This window comes from Montipora capricornis, chromosome 9, assembly GCF_036669925.1.
Source record: "Montipora capricornis isolate CH-2021 chromosome 9, ASM3666992v2, whole genome shotgun sequence".
Lineage (NCBI taxonomy): Eukaryota > Metazoa > Cnidaria > Anthozoa > Scleractinia > Acroporidae > Montipora > Montipora capricornis.
In genome coordinates, this window is record NC_090891.1 from 28,293,047 (window position 1) to 28,308,960 (window position 15,914).

The 15,914-nt window shown below is 43.2% G+C and overlaps 1 protein-coding gene across 1 annotated transcript in view; it reads left to right on the top strand.

Moving 5' to 3' along the window:
* Window positions 1-930: 930 nt before the first annotated feature.
* LOC138015105 (protein dachsous-like) overlaps window positions 931-15,914 on the top strand; it is a 16,302-nt gene continuing 1,318 nt past the window's right edge. The window contains exons 1-3 of the mRNA XM_068862023.1: window positions 931-6,047; window positions 9,240-13,482; window positions 14,005-15,914. The exon at window positions 14,005-15,914 is cut by the window's right edge and continues 1,318 nt beyond it. Coding sequence (XP_068718124.1) covers window positions 2,388-6,047; window positions 9,240-13,482; window positions 14,005-15,914 — 9,813 coding nt within the window. The 5' untranslated portion in view covers window positions 931-2,387. The remainder of the gene's footprint in view (window positions 6,048-9,239; window positions 13,483-14,004) is intronic.

Consider the following 15,914-nt stretch of genomic DNA (forward strand, 5'->3'; position numbering starts at 1 on the left):
TAATGATCTTAAAGATTGGCGTGGGCAAGCTAACTTAGTTCAAAGCCGCTCTCAAAACAGAGGCTGGTAAATATTGGTAAAACTAACATTTTCATATTTCCTACTTTTTAAAAATTAAATTCCCACTTCTTTTGAAAATTTAATTTGTCAACCTTGCTAATGGGCGATAAAAGCATTTTTCCGTGATCAGATGTTTTTTATCCATAAAATGATTCTTTAATTCAAAAAACGCAATTAATTTTACGTGACAGTAAAAGGAAATGGGACACTTGTCGGAATTAGAGACGTCCTGGTGCGACCAAATGAGGATAAACCTATCGTAATCGTAACTTTATTAGTTGTCAGTAAAATATCTGCTAACTCTCCAAGAGACTTTCCTTTTGGGAGACTTCTTCTGCTGACTGTTTTCCTAAAAAAAAAATTGTGTAATGGTATTTGCGATTTGTTGAATTTGATAGGCCAATATATGGACCTCGTGTAAGTACTCGACAAGAATAGGCATTTCTTACAAAATTAACTTCTAAATCTTCTGATTATCCAAGTTAAAAAAACGAGAGATTTAAGATTTTACCGCTATGTCATTTGTGCAAGCATACTTAAATTGTGTAAATTAATGCACAAAAGCGTTCTATGTGATACAATCTTCTTCCGATTCAATATTTGTCCTTGTTTTGTTCGAAATCATTCAAGCGCTGATTTCACAGAGATGAAAGATAAAAACTGCTCGAAATGTGATTGGGTTTACACAAAAAAAAGTTTTTTAACGAGTCGAAATTAAAATCGTCGCTTTCATGTAATGGTTTCTAGCGAAATCGACCAAACAGAGACTTTGTTTTAAATTTTTATTCCGAAATCTCGTCAGTATTAATTAATTCTTTTTCTGTGTTCGATAAGTCACCCTTGTAAGAACCAGTATTGTAATTATTTTTTATCTCCAGTTGAAAGGAGTGATGATAATTAGCAATTGTGCAGTAGTTTTGCTTTTGATTGAAAATCGTGATGATCCTTGGTAGAGAGGCCATGCATGAAAAAACGTGCTAAATTTCATTTCTTTCCGTTAGACTCGTGTGAAAACTGAGAAAGTTGAATAAGCTTTGGTCTGGTCGCAATTTTTCATTTCAGAAACAAGTACAGGTGTTTTAGTGGTTAGTTAGGGCAGCTTCGAAAAAAATTCGGCTGATCGGCTAAAGGTCTATGTAGCTGACTGGCAAGCAGTTGATATTTTAGTGTTCAGATTTCTAAACGGCCACTCGCATGTTTCCGTACACTGGTTTTGCCGTAGATGGAGTTTGTGTAACATAGGGCATGACACGAGATCTTCTCTTAAAAGACGCCTTTGTTCCTTGCCAGTCTAATCTAAACACATTATGGAGAAATATTTCCCCCCTGGTGATGTTTGCATTTCCGCCGAAAGGCGAGAAGTAAGTTCTCGCGGAAGGGTATTCAATAAAATCTAGTTAATTAGCAACATGGAAATGTCCTTAAACAGATAGCAGGATAGTACCCAATAGGAATCATTTTGCTGACAGCTTTTGTCTTGAGTTCGAGAGTTTACAGCCATTTTCCTTGTCGCGAATTGTGACAGTAATAGCTTAACTATCAATATGCCGACTTGAGTAAGCACACATATTCGAGTGGTTTCAAAATTCTTCTTTCGTCAAGACATGAAGCAGACATTTGAATATTTGCGTTGTTAAACTATGCAACAACATTGCAAACTGATAGTGAAGTAAAATTCATTAGCACAGTCTGAGTCAACATAGTGCAACGGCCAATTCTCGTGGGAATAAGAGGGCCATTTTGACCAAAATTACGGTATTTCAGTCGAATGATGACGAATATTAGCAGTGCACCGTAGGAAGCGAAGATAATTACACTAAATCAAGCCTGTCCTCTTTTCTGCATTGAAGTATCAACTTCCAACTGCACTCCAATGGATAAAAGGAAATTTTAGAATCTTGAAAACTCATTTGGTTGCGACGATTGATCACGTGATCCGTATTTCATTACAACGCTGTCCGAATTGACTTTAAAATATAATCGGTTGAAGTGTATCGTCTGAAGTGGATTTCTGGCCATTGTAACCACCTTTTGAAAACTTCTTAGCTGAGGTACGAGGATTCTAAGGGAGGTCAACCTCGTGAACAACACCGTTCGGGAGAAAATTTCATGGTTTGCTTGCGAACCTTGGCGTGATGTAATTTTGTTGATTGCTGGTGGATCGATACATGGTTGCTTTAAGAAAACGTGAGGCGAGGCGTTGGAACAATCCTGTGTGAAAGCCGTTAAGGATATGCGTCGAATCTACGACATCTTTGTGGATTTATAACGTGGGCTTTGTTTCATAAAAGCGACGTGGTTTAGCTTGAAATCTTAAGGAAAGCGTTATGGTTCATCATCGACCATGCGTTATTTCGAGGAATGTTTGCCTCTTTAGAACTAAGGGCTGCCTTTGGTACGTCGTGTTGTTATGGATAGCATTTGTGTTTGATTTGCACCAACCTTGCACAAATGCATCAGCAACAAGCAATTTCTATATTTCTGAAGGCTTACCCAAGGGATCTCTTGTCGGCAATATATCATATGTCGCCTTCAGTCAGGTGGTGGAAATCCATCCGAGTTCTGACTTAACCGTCGATATATCAACAAAAATCATCACAACGAAAGTTATCTTAGACCGTGAAACCGTTGCAAATTACTATATTACTCTATTCGATTTCGATCCTTTAAGTCCCAAAACGCACACAGTTTATGTAAATGTCACTGATTTGAACGACAACACTCCGAGATTTTCTCAAGCTGTTTACGATTGGAAGTTCGAGGAAGGACTTCCTGTGCAGCAAAACCTCAAAGCAGAGGACGGCGATTTCGGCTCGAACTCGACGGTTGGATATTCACTTTTATCAGGAAACATTGGAGATATGTTTATGCTTAGAGAATTTACGGACCGAAAGGGGGCTTTATGCGCCGAACTTGTTCTTGCTCCCGGAAAACACCTCGATCGAGAAACGCGTGACGCGTACTTGATGAATATTTCCGCCATAGATGGGGGCAACCCTGCTCGAGTAGGCTTCACTCTCGTCAACATTACAGTTGGAGATGTAAATGATAACAAGCCAGTGTTTTTAAATACTTCGTATTCAGCAAATACTCTGGAAAATTCTGCAATTCATTCCTCGATTTTGCGAGTGTTTGCTACCGATAATGATATTGGCACCAACGGCGATGTGGAATATAGCATCGAACGTGGCTCGCACTCTGATCCTGATCGCACTTTTAGTATTTTTCATAAAACTGGCATTATAGTCAACAACGTCGTACTTGACTATGAAGACAAAAAAGACTACAATATTTACGTGAAAGCAGAGAACCCTGGCTCGGGCATGTTTTCGCGTGCTCGCGTCGCAATATATGTACTTGATGAAAACGACAACCCTCCCGATATTCGTATCCAATTCGAGCGCGGTGGAAGGTATCAAGTTATTGAGGACGCTCTTGTTGGAACTGTAGTGGCGCGAGTTTATGTTTCGGACAGGGACTCTGGCAAAAATGGTGAAGTTGATGTCACTTTAGAAGGGGGAAATGGTCATTTTAGTGTTCAATCTGATCCTGCCAATAATGTTGATGTTATTGCTGTGGCTAAGCACTTAGATAGAGAAACACAGTCAACGTTTACGCTCAGGGTAGTGGCCAAAGACAGGGGCCAGCCCCAGCAAACTTCACGTGATAGTTTTATTCTAAATGTTGGAGATGTCAATGATAACCGCCCTGTATTTGATCAATCAATATTTAATGCTGTGTTATCAGAAAATGCTACCATCGGTACACATGTTGTGATTGCTCATGCTTCTGATAGGGACCTGGGTACAAATGCGCAGCTGGTTTACAACATAAGCTACTCTCCACAAGCTGATCTTTATAAGACATGGTTCCAAATCGATTCATCGACTGGTGAAATACGCACAGCAGCGTTTTTGGATCGAGAGAAAGTCCAGCAACCTGTGCTGAACGTAACAGTGACTGATTCAGGAACACCACCCTTAAAAGCTAACTGTACAGTGTTTGTGAACTTAAGCGATACAAATGATAACAGCCCAGTGTTTAGCAAGGATGTGTACTTTGCAACGATTGCAGAAAATGTAGCCAATGGAACAATTGTTGTGCAGGTTTCAGCAACAGATATTGACAGTGGCATGAATGGAAAAGTGTGTTATTCCTTGGAAAAAGGACAGAGTCAAATTCCTTTTGTTGTAGACTCTAACACAGGAGTTGTATCAACAGCAGGGCCAATAGACCATGAACATCTTTCCTCTTACTTGTTAAAAGTTATGGCTATTGATGGTGGCTGGCGTGAAACAAGCTCTAATTTGAACATTTCCGTTCAAGATGTGAATGATAATTACCCTGTCATAAATCCATCAATTTATAATGTCAGTGTCTATGAAAACTTAACTGTTGGAGATGCTGTAACAACTATTTTAGCCAAAGATGATGACAGTGGATTGTTTTCACACTTGACTTTTTATATTTCTTCTGGGAACATAGATGGTATCTTTCATGTAAATCCATCGACTGGGTTGGTGACACTGCTCAAAGCACTGGACAGAGAGACAAAGGATTTTCACCAGTTTGAAGTGAATGCTATGGATGGTGGTGGATTCAAATCTAAAAATACTGCTTTTGTACGAGTGACAGTGTTAGACATAAATGACGACCCCCCTGTGTTTCAACCTGCCTCTTACAATTTCACCATTGTTGAAAATTCTCCTGTTCATTCGATTCTGGGATCTGTTTATGCCTCTAGTAAAGATCTGGGAACAAATGCTGATATTTATTATTCAATCAGAAGTGGTGATGTGCATGGTATCTTTGCTATCAACTCAACTGGAACAATCTTGTCACAAAAAAATGTTGACCATGAAAAAGCGCCACTTTTGGTACTCAACGTTCAGGCGAAGGATGGTGGCAATCCACCTTTATATGGATTTGCCAACGTGACTGTCACAGTCGTCGATCTGAATGACAACAGCCCTTCATTTGCTAGCAACGAAATTGTTGTTGATATTTTAGAAGACACAAAAGTTGGACAAGTGTTTTACAATGTGACAGCAAGCGACCCTGATGGTGGGTTGTTTGGGCAAGTACATTACACACTGCTCTCCAATCCAAATGGCACATTTCATCTTGATCGGTACACAGGTGCTCTTTCTTTGACAGTCCCCATTGACTTTGAGGGACGTACGCGGCAATACACAATCGTAGTCTTAGCCAAGGATGGTGGATCTCCTGCCTTGAATGATACAGCCACCTTTAGGTTTACTGTCGTTGATGTAAATGACCATGCACCAAAATTCACCAATGCCACCTACGTTGTACATGTCAATGAAATGATGCAGGTAGTTGCAGGTGGAACAGATATTCTGAAGGTTGAGGCAACAGATGCAGACAGCGGGAGCAATGCTAGAATTTCATACAACTTCCAACCTGGTGTAGATACTGCATTGTTTGGTTTGAGACCAAGTGGATGGATCTACATAAAGCAAATGCTGGACCGGGAGCAGCAGGAAGTTTATCAACTTGGCGTGACTGCAACAGATCAGGGAAATCCGCCCAAGAGTTCAAGTGCCAATGTGTTGGTTAATGTCGATGATTCTAATGACAATGATCCTAAGTTTATTCAAAAACAATACATTTTCCTTGTCAGCGAGAATCAGGGCAACAGAACTTATGTTGGCCAAGTGTCTGCAACAGATTCTGATGCGGGAGTCAATGCAAAGATTGTATACAGTTTTGTGTCTGCTAGTTCTCCTTTTGTGGTTGATTCCGACACAGGTGTTATAAGAACTGATAAAGTGCTGGACAGAGAGGTCAAGTCATCCTATGATTTGATGGTAGAAGCTCGTGACCAGGGAGCAGTACCTAGAAAGGATAAAGCTACTGTTACTGTGGCTGTACGTGACTTGAATGACAACAGTCCAACCTTTAGGAATCGCAGTTATTCCAAAGCAGTGCGTGAGGATGTCCAAATAGGATCTCTTGTAATTAGGGTAAGGAAGCAATATTTGCTTGCATTTAGGTGTATTCCTTCTGAAGTTTCCTCAGCGTGCTATATCCGGATCACTAAACATTGATATCCAGCTGCATGTAAAAGCCATACATGTTAACCCTTTCACCCCTGAGGGGCTCCCCATTGACGAGTAAAATCGTCTGGCGTTAGACAGAGTAAAATCTATAAGTGTCACTATCAGGAGGGAAAGGGTTAACAGGGACATAGTCTTGGAGTGAATCTAGCTGTTGTTAACCCTTTCACCCCTGAGGGGCTCCCCATTGACGAGTAAAATCGTCTGGTGTTAGACAGAGGAAAATCTATAAGTGTCACTCTTAGGAGGGAAAGGGTTAATGAAATAAAGGTATACATTTGAAATGGGGGTTTTAGATAAAAGGGAAAATGGATCCTCTGGCTTTGGACAAATATCAACTTGTCATATCATTTAAATTGTCGATTTAAGTTCGAGGATCACTTCTCCCTTTCTTCGTCCATAACCCCCTGCTTCAAATATTTAACAATTATTCTACGAGGGTGCGCTGGATATGAAGTGATAAACTGTAGACAACGCGCCGAGTTGGTTATTTAACAATTATTTCTTGAGCGCGCGTTGGATATGAGATGGTAAAAGCCGAGTTGGCTGTAACCAGTCTCATATCCAACAAGCGCCAATGGAATAATTTTTTGAATTCCTTAAACTCCAAAAGTTTGGAAGTACGAAATACGAGCGAAAAACTCGGAGAAAATCCGAGCAAAATCGAAAAAACTTGATGAAGATGCGATGTTGTGTAATACCTTTTATTAAATTCTCAACCTCGGATAATGCATTTCGCGTGCTCTGAGAAAAAAACTTTTTTTGTGGAAAGTTTGGATCAATTCCGACGTTTAGAAGTACGCGAAAAGGCAAGAAATGTTTTTGTGATGAGCCTGCGTCTGTCTGACAACAAGGTATTACACAACATCGCATCAGTTCTCATCAAGTTTTTTTCGATTTCGCTCGGATTAGCTCGGTTTTGCCGCTCATATTTCGTACTTCCAAATTTTTGGAGTTGAAGGAATTTAATAAAACAATTATTCCATTCGCGCTTGTTGGATATGAGACTGGTTATAGCCAACTCGGCGCTACGCGCCTCGTTGGCTATTTACCATCTCATATCCAACGCGCGCTTATGGAATAATTGTTAAGTAGTCAAACAGACACAGGCTCATCACAAAAACATTTCTTGCCGTTTTGCGTACTTCCAAGCGTCGGAATCGATCCGGACTTTCCACAAAAACGTTTTTTATTTCAGCTTTATTCCTAGAGAAATTTCGCTTTCTGCCAAAAAAAAAAATTAGTTTAGCAACGCTTAGCGCAATCATTTACCATATAAGGTCAAAGTAAGGTATATGAGCTGATAACCGAGATTGAATGAACCAATCAGAGTACGAGAAATGCATTAACCAAGGTTGAAAATTTAATACTAGTGGAATAATTGTTCTATTTAAAACTCCAGGATCAACAACTCTTCCACTAAAGCATCGATTTCTGCCTCGGTCAATTCCGGTCCAAAACGGTTTTTGTTGGCCATTTTTTCTCATAGCTGCAAAAATGTTTTCAGCTTGTTTCATTGCAGCAGGTATATGAACTGATAGCCTGTGTCTGGCGAGCCATTGAAAATGCAGGAAATCTGATATCCATAGTTCAGTTTCTAATAAGTACACTGATTTCATTCATTGGCCCTTTCACGGGAACATGTGAGTCGAAATTGGTTTCTTTTGACCTGCTCTCAAATGAGAGGCTTCGTAGCTCAGTTGCTAGAGAGTATTGTATCCTGCTGCTACCTCCGCAGCACTGTGTCCCCTCCTCAAAAACATTAGATTTGATTTGCAAGCGTTAATTTGTTGATTTCAGTTTACAGTATCCCCCAGATTAGGCGATTTCCGAGTTCATGTCTGCCTCCTCTACAAAGCGAGTTTAAGTGTGAGGTTTTTTTGATGGTAATTAGTTATACTTTACATATGAATGAAAACCAATTTCATAAGAAAAAAATCCGCACTTAGTCTCGCTTTGAAGAGGAGGCAGACATGAACATGACTGCTCCAGCGGGCATGTACTAAAACCAGGAACACCAGATCACCGGAACACCGGAACACTCCGGAAGCAACCCAAAACCCTCAATTTGGCCTAAAAATCAACTTAAGGTCTAGCTTGGCCTAGGGTTAGCCAAATTGAGGGTTTTGGGTTGCTGAATAAACCCTCAATTTGGCTAACCCTAGGCCTAGCCTAGGCCTAGGATGTTCCAGGGTGTTCCGGAGTGTTCCGGTGTTCCGCGGTGTTCCGAGGTGTTCCGGTGTTGCTGATTTTAGTACATGCCGCTCCAGCGCTAGAAGACTAGATACTTAAATAAAGTTCCTTTCCTTTTCTTTTCCTTTTTTCAACAATAAACAGCCGTGATGAATTAGGACTAGTAAAGCATAGGTTAAAATCCGTTTGAATAATCGCTTCTTAGGTATCTCTGTTATTGCGTTCGAGGGGGTGGGTGTCAGTTCCGAGGGATATCCCTCGGCGTATCGATCGTGATGCCATATGCAGCGTTTGGACGCTATCTTGTTCTGGCACAAATAACCTCGATCTTGCGGCTTGCGCAGGGAAGTCAAGTCCTGTTGGACGGGGCTAATACTTGGATAGCCTGTTCCAGCCTCCCAGGTAGTCGGGAAAACGAAAACAATCGCGTTTGAAAAATGAGTTGGGGCTTGGGCTGGGGCCTCGCCTCGACCCAAGCTCCCACACGTTTTTCATACGCAGTTGTTTTCGTTTTCGCGACTACCAGGGAGCCTAGAACAGCCTAATACTTGGATGGGTGACCGTCACTCCGTTTGGCTATCCAGCAAGGAGGGTACTGATATCCCACAAAACTGATGTTGCGTTATAACACATGCATTTTATAATTGTTTTTTATTAGTAAAATTATTAGCAACAAGATAACAGTCAAGATACCTTCATTTCTGAATGAATACTAGACAAGGGTACAAAATGATTCTCCCCAAAACTACTTTCAAATGCCTCGTCGATAACAAAAAAGGAATCGAACACACCTCACTGACCCTTGATTATTGCTAGTATATGCAACAAGGCCTCTGTTCCATACCTTATTCTATGGATATTCATTCTGGAACGCACTAATTATTTCTGCTTGTTTCCTTTTTTCAGGTTGTCGCAGACGACCCAGATTCTGGTGAGAACGGTAAGATCAGCTACAACTTAACAGGCGGTCATATGATTGGTGAGACTGCCATGTTCACTGTGGACAGTCAAACAGGCGAAATAACAACGGCTGCGACATTGGATCGTGAACAAAGAGACCGATACGTTTTGTTCGTTGTGGCGGAAGATCACGGATCGCCCCCGAAAGACAACATCTTGATTGTTACTGTTGATTTATTGGATGTGAACGACAACCCCCCTCGCTTTGTCAACAACAGCTTCTTTGTGGATGTTCCGGAAAAACTCCCAATTGGAACTGTAGTGACTATCGTGACAGCCAGTGACATTGACGCTGGGAACAATGGACAAGTTCGTTACACCATTGATCAGGGTAACGCCGGTGGTTATTTTGCCATCAATGACACTTCCGGTGTAATTAACCTTCTGAAGCAGTTGGATTACGAACGAAAGAGAAAGTACCAGTTGAGGGTCGTGGCGAGTGACCAGGGACAAAACAGGCAAAGCAGCTACTTGTTTGTCACGGTATACGTGTTGGATTCCAATGATAACACACCGATATTTGACAAGAACCCTGTCACGGTAGCCTTGCGTGAAGGTGTTCCTATCAACTTCAACGTGACAACAATCACAGCTCACGATTACGACTCTGGACAAAACAGTTGGATTCGGTATTCAATCGATTCTCAGCCCCAGCCTCCGAAGTTTAAAGTTAATCCGACGACAGGTGTGTTGCAGACAATCGGGGCAATCGATCGTGAGTCGGTAGATGAGTACACTTTAAATGTCCGAGCCACGGATCATGCCTTTTCGGAATCCGAGCGATTATCGAGTACCCTGACAGTGTTTATAATTGTACTGGATACGAACGATAATAAGCCAGATTTTGTGTCGCCTGACCGAACGTTTGTATTGGAGGACGAACCTATCGGTTACCCTATCATCACTATTACTGCCATCGACCAGGACTCCGGCGACAATGCGCTGATCAGGTACTCAATCGTACAGGAAGACAGTAATATATTTTTTCTCGACCCAGACTCTGGTCTGCTGAAGCTTCACGGTACACTGGATTACGAAACTAAAACCAAGTATTTGCTAAACATATCAGCCACAGATTCAGGCTCTCCTCGTCTGACATCTTACCAGTCGCTGACTATAGATCTTGTAGACGTTAACGACAACGCGCCACAGTTTAACCAAAGTCTTTTTCGCGGTGATGTCTACGAAAATGAGCCAGTTGGTAGCCCTGTGATGATGATTAGCGCACATGATCCTGATAGTGGCTCAAACGGTGCCTTGAGCTACAACATCCCAAGGGGGGAGGTTATGCCGAAATTTGTCATTGATGCGGATACTGGGTTAATTTCCACAAATTCAACGTTGGACCGCGAGGAGAAGGATGCGTACTTTCTCACTGTTTACGCCAGTGATAAAGCATTTCCGTTCCGTGTTGCCACCTGTACGGTGAAAATCACTGTCCTGGATAGGAATGATCACGCCCCAGTTTTTAATCCGTCCTGGTTGAATTTAACCGTGATGGAGAACCGAGCACCATTCATGTTTCATGTGATGACTGCGCAAGACCCAGATATCGGGCAAAATGGCCGACTGAGATACGCTTTAACAAGTGGCAACGAAGATAAGAATTTGGCTATCGATGAGTTAACCGGAGAACTTTCGACTACAGCCGAACTCGACAGAGAAAATATACCTCGCTACGATTTACTTGTCACGGCCAGCGACATCACACCTCCGTTTTATAACTCCAGCGCTCACGTGACAATATTTGTTGGTGACGTCAATGACAACAGGCCAACGTTCCTTCGAGCTTCTTATGACATCAACATCCGGGAACTTACACCAATCAACACGGCTATTTTCAACGTAACAGCTGTTGATAGCGACCAGGGATTAAACGGGGAAGTGGTGTATTCCTTGAGCAACAAAACCTTTAGCGTCTTTCGTATCGATTCTAAAACTGGAGTGATCTACACCCAGAAACAATTCGACTTCTCGGTGACTCATGAGTACACGTTCAACTGTTACGCTACTGATCGTGGTGTTATCTCCAGGCGAGACTCAGCGGAAGTTAAGATTTCTCTCATTGACGAGAATAACCACGCGCCCGTGTTTCAAAAGCTACCCTACAGCAGCCAGATCCAACCTTCGGTTGTTCAAGGAATGCTTGTTTTAACGGTGAGCGCGTCGGACCCAGATTCCGTGGCAATCACGCAAATGACCTACCAACTCGTCGACAGTTCTTTATATTTTCAATTGACAAGCTCTGGAGAACTACGAGTCAAACAAGGCGTTACTTTGATACCGAATGGAACTTATGTTCTTAACGTATTAGCAGATGATGGTGGTAATCTCACTGGACGAGGAATCGCGGAGATAACCGTTGGTCCGATCACGGATAATCCCCCAATATTTGTAAACAGCACCCCTGCGAATGTCTCCATTTCCGAGAACAGCCCGAATGGTCAAGAGGTCACGCGAGTGATAGCCACGAGGTCGGGGAGTTCAAGTGGTATTGTTTACAGTATCATCAGTGGAAACGATGACAACGCGTTCATTATCAACCGACAAAGCGGTATCGTGACAATTGCAAATAAAGCAGTTCTTGACTTTGAGAGAGTGCGTCACTTCCGGCTTCAGATTATTGCCTCACTCGAAACCTTTTCATCACGCAATGCCTATCTGACACTAAACGTGAATTTGCTGGATGTGAATGACAACAAACCGTTGTTTCATCCTGCCAATATTTCTGTCCAACTAGCCGAAGATGACGCACTACTTTCTAGTGGTTTCAGCGCAAGGACCGTGAGCATGATAACTGCAACGGACAGGGATTCTGGCAGCAACCAGGAAATATCGTACGAGATTGTTCTGGGGAATGTCAAGAACAAATTCGCCATCAACTCACAGACAGGTGTTATATCAACCAACGGTCAAATTGACCGCGAAGAGCGTGAATTTTATGACCTTGTTGTCAAGGCAACTGATCAGGGTAGCCCACCCTTGTCCAGTTCAAGTCACGTGTTTGTGAATGTTGTCGACGTCAACGACAACGTTCCATCATTCTCTGGACCTTACACGGTGAGCGTCGATGAAGACGTCAAAGTGGGGTATGTCGTGAAGCGAATCGCTGCTTTAGACGCAGATGAAATGCCAAACTTGATTTACTCCTTCAGCAATGGTAGGGACACTGAAAGTTTGTTCCACATTGATCGTTCGATCGGCGTCGTTACTGTTTTAGAATCCCTTGATTTCGAGCAGACTCGGTCCTATGCTTTGAAAATCAATGTTTCTGATGGAACTTACCAATCACAGACCACCCTGACGGTGAACGTTATCGACGTAAACGACAACGCCCCAGAGTTCTTGAACAGCTCGTACCAGGCCACATTGTCTGAAGAAACAGCCACCGGAACTTTCATCTTGCAAGTCAGCGCCGAAGACAAAGATAGCGGCACCAATGGTGAAATATCTTATGCGTTTCCCAGTGGTATCCAGGAGTTCAGGATCGACGCAGACACAGGCAGTATCTACACAGCGCAGAAGATTGAAGTCGGCCCACAGGAATCGTTATTCTTCGTTATGGTGTCGGCAACCGATCGTGGTGTCCCTCCTCAACGAGCCTTTGTGAATGTTAAGATTCAAATCAGCCGAACGCCGAGGTTCAACCTGCCGTCGTACGAAGCGAGCATTCCCGAGGACACAAAACCCGGAGCGGAGGTTGTCAGAGTCGGTGCTTCCGGAATTAACGGAACGAGAATAGGCTTTTTCATCACGAATGACCATCAGTCGTTGTTCCGAATTGGGCGCAGAACTGGAATCATAGCAGTGAACAAACTAGGTTTGGACTACGAAAAGGACAAGAATTACTTGCTGTTAGTCGAAGCTAGAGACGACACCACGAACAAGAGCGTTGTTGTCGGTGTTAACATCACTATCACCGACGTGAACGATAATCGGCCGATCTTTGATCCAAACGATTACTCCGTAGAGGTCTCCGAAGACGTATCGATTGGGACGTCGCTTCTACGAGTCACTGCCACGGATAGAGACTCGGGCAAAAGCGGTCAAGTGGTCTATTCTATTATTACGGGCAATGATAAAAATTCTTTTAGCATCGATGGGATAACCGGCGATATAGTAACAGTCAAGAAACTGGACTATGAGAATATGAAACGACATTTACTTTCAGTGCAAGCTAAGGACCAAGGTAAGAACGTCATTTCTGTGAGTGTAAATCATTCTGGAAGTGATACCGGGAAACTCGGGAAGTTATCCTAGAGACCTTGCGATTACTCGTTCTAAACTCACTCACCTGTAGAGATACATTTGTGAGCTCGTGCAATCTTCGAACGAAGTTTTGGGAAAGGAAAGGAAAGGAACTTTATTTAAGTGTCTACACGTTATTTAAGTCCCAATCAGTCATCACCTATTTTCGAGGTACACTGTACTATTGTTTCAAAGTTCAAAGTTTAAAGTTGTTCGAGGTACTATAGTTTCAAAGTTCAACGTTTAAAGGTCAAAGTTTAAAGTTCAAAGGTTAAAGTTTCAAAGTATCACGTCTCCCTCTCCTGCCCTCTCTCCCAATAGAATGCCTTGCATGGGGAGCACGCGGTTAACCAAATGATATAATCGGCGTGCGTCGGCATTCACGCGAATGAGAATAAGTGGAGAACTTCATTCAGTTTGTAAGCCTTCTATTGAACACCTTTTGTGTTTATTTTGATTGCAGGTCTTTCCGCATTAACAAATTTTGCATCCGTTATCATCGGAGTCAGAGATTTGAACGACAACAAACCGATGTTCTACATTCTGAATCCGCAAAATGTTGCAGTGGAGGAAAACGCGCCCGTCGGGAAGCAATTTTATCAAGTCCTGGCAGTCGATTTGGACTCGGGAAAAAACAAGGAAGTGAAATACAGCATCACCGGTGGCAATGGAGCAAAGTTGTTTATTATTGATCGCGGGACTGGCTGGCTGAGTACCAACGCTTCTTTTGATTACGAGACGCAGTCCTCTTTCTCCTTGGAGGTTGCTGCCGTTGATTCAGGAATCCCTCCACTGACAAATAAAATCAACATTACCGTCTTTATAAAGAGCGTAGACGAAAGTGAACCTGCTTTTGTTAAGTCCGACTACTCATTTGACCTCCCAGGTAACGCCAAGATTGGGGACGTCGTCGGCCAGGTTAATGCAACGGACGCGGACGGCGGCGAAGACGGTGTTGTACGGTACTCGTTTGATTTCAGCAGTGTGGAAGTGTTTGGCATCAACGCCACCTCGGGTGTTATCTTCGTTAACAAGTCGCTCGATGAAGTGAGAAATAACCGGAAACGAAGAAGTGTGGAGCTCAACGAACGTGATTTCGGGTCACGAAGGGCTAAACGAAACACCAATGTAAAAATTGTCTCGCTTAATATTCGAGCCGATAGTGGTAAGCCCGGCTCCAAGGTCGGCCATGTTCGAGCTGAGGTAGGAATCGATTTTGCATGTCCTGGATGCCCGACCCCTCAGAGTACAGCTGGTGGTACAGATGGAATATCTGGGAGTGCTTTAACGGTTATCATCGCCGTAGCTTCCGTGGCTTTAGTTATTTTGATCGTTCTTTTCGTTCTCATAGTGGCAATGTACAAACGAAAGAAGAAGGCAAGAGATCGGCCTAATTCTCGTTCGGGGTTCGATGGCTCGTTCGATCCAATCGCTCTTTACCCATCTCTCAACGGGAATGTCAATCAAATGGAATCATCGGTTGACAACGTATCGACACCGCGTAGCATCTCTCAAGAACGATCTCCTTTAAATGGGCCGAGCGACTCGCCCACGCGGCGAACGGATTCGCCGGACTCTCCGAACAGTGCATCTAGTGGCCAAGATTCTTCAGAAGGCGTCGACTTCGAGGTCGACAATCCGTCAGTACTCGTCAAGGGAGACGTCGGGAGTCTTGCTTCGGAGAATTACGTAAGAACAGTCGTTGCGTCAGACTCAGGCATTCATCAAGATTCAGACCAAGCTTCTCAACTTACCATCAGTGATACGAGCAGCGTTTTGCGTGGCGAGGGACTCGGAATCGACAAACGATTGGATAAAATAGACAGAATGCTCGCTCGTCTTGGAAGTCAGGAAAGCCTCCATGTGTTCGGTGAGGAGGGGGGTGGGGAGGCTGATGGTGGAGTTGATGTCGGAAATTTGTTGTACGCGAAGCTCTCCGAGGTTGACGCTGACGATGATGAATCGATTATTGATGGCATACGACCTTTCGTTGACGAAGGACACGATCACCCTTCTTACGGCGGCTCGTTGAGCTCGATTGTTGGAAGTCGTGAGGAGTTGACCGGAAGTTACAATTGGGATCATTTGCTTGACTGGGGACCACAGTTTCAACCACTAGCGGACGTTTTTTTGGAAATTGGGAAAATGAAAGACGACTCTCCACCCAAAAGAAATATGAGTCTGAGCTTGCTATCCAGTCGCGAAGCAAGAAATCCTCCGGCAGGAATAGTAACCACAGATATGTTGTCATCGGTTTCGTCATTTCCCCGCTCTCCCATTAGCCCTCCCTCTACGCGGTACACTTCACCCGCATTCTCTCCAAACTTTACCCCGGCCATTACACCTTTAGTAACTCGTTCGCCTTCAGTTTCG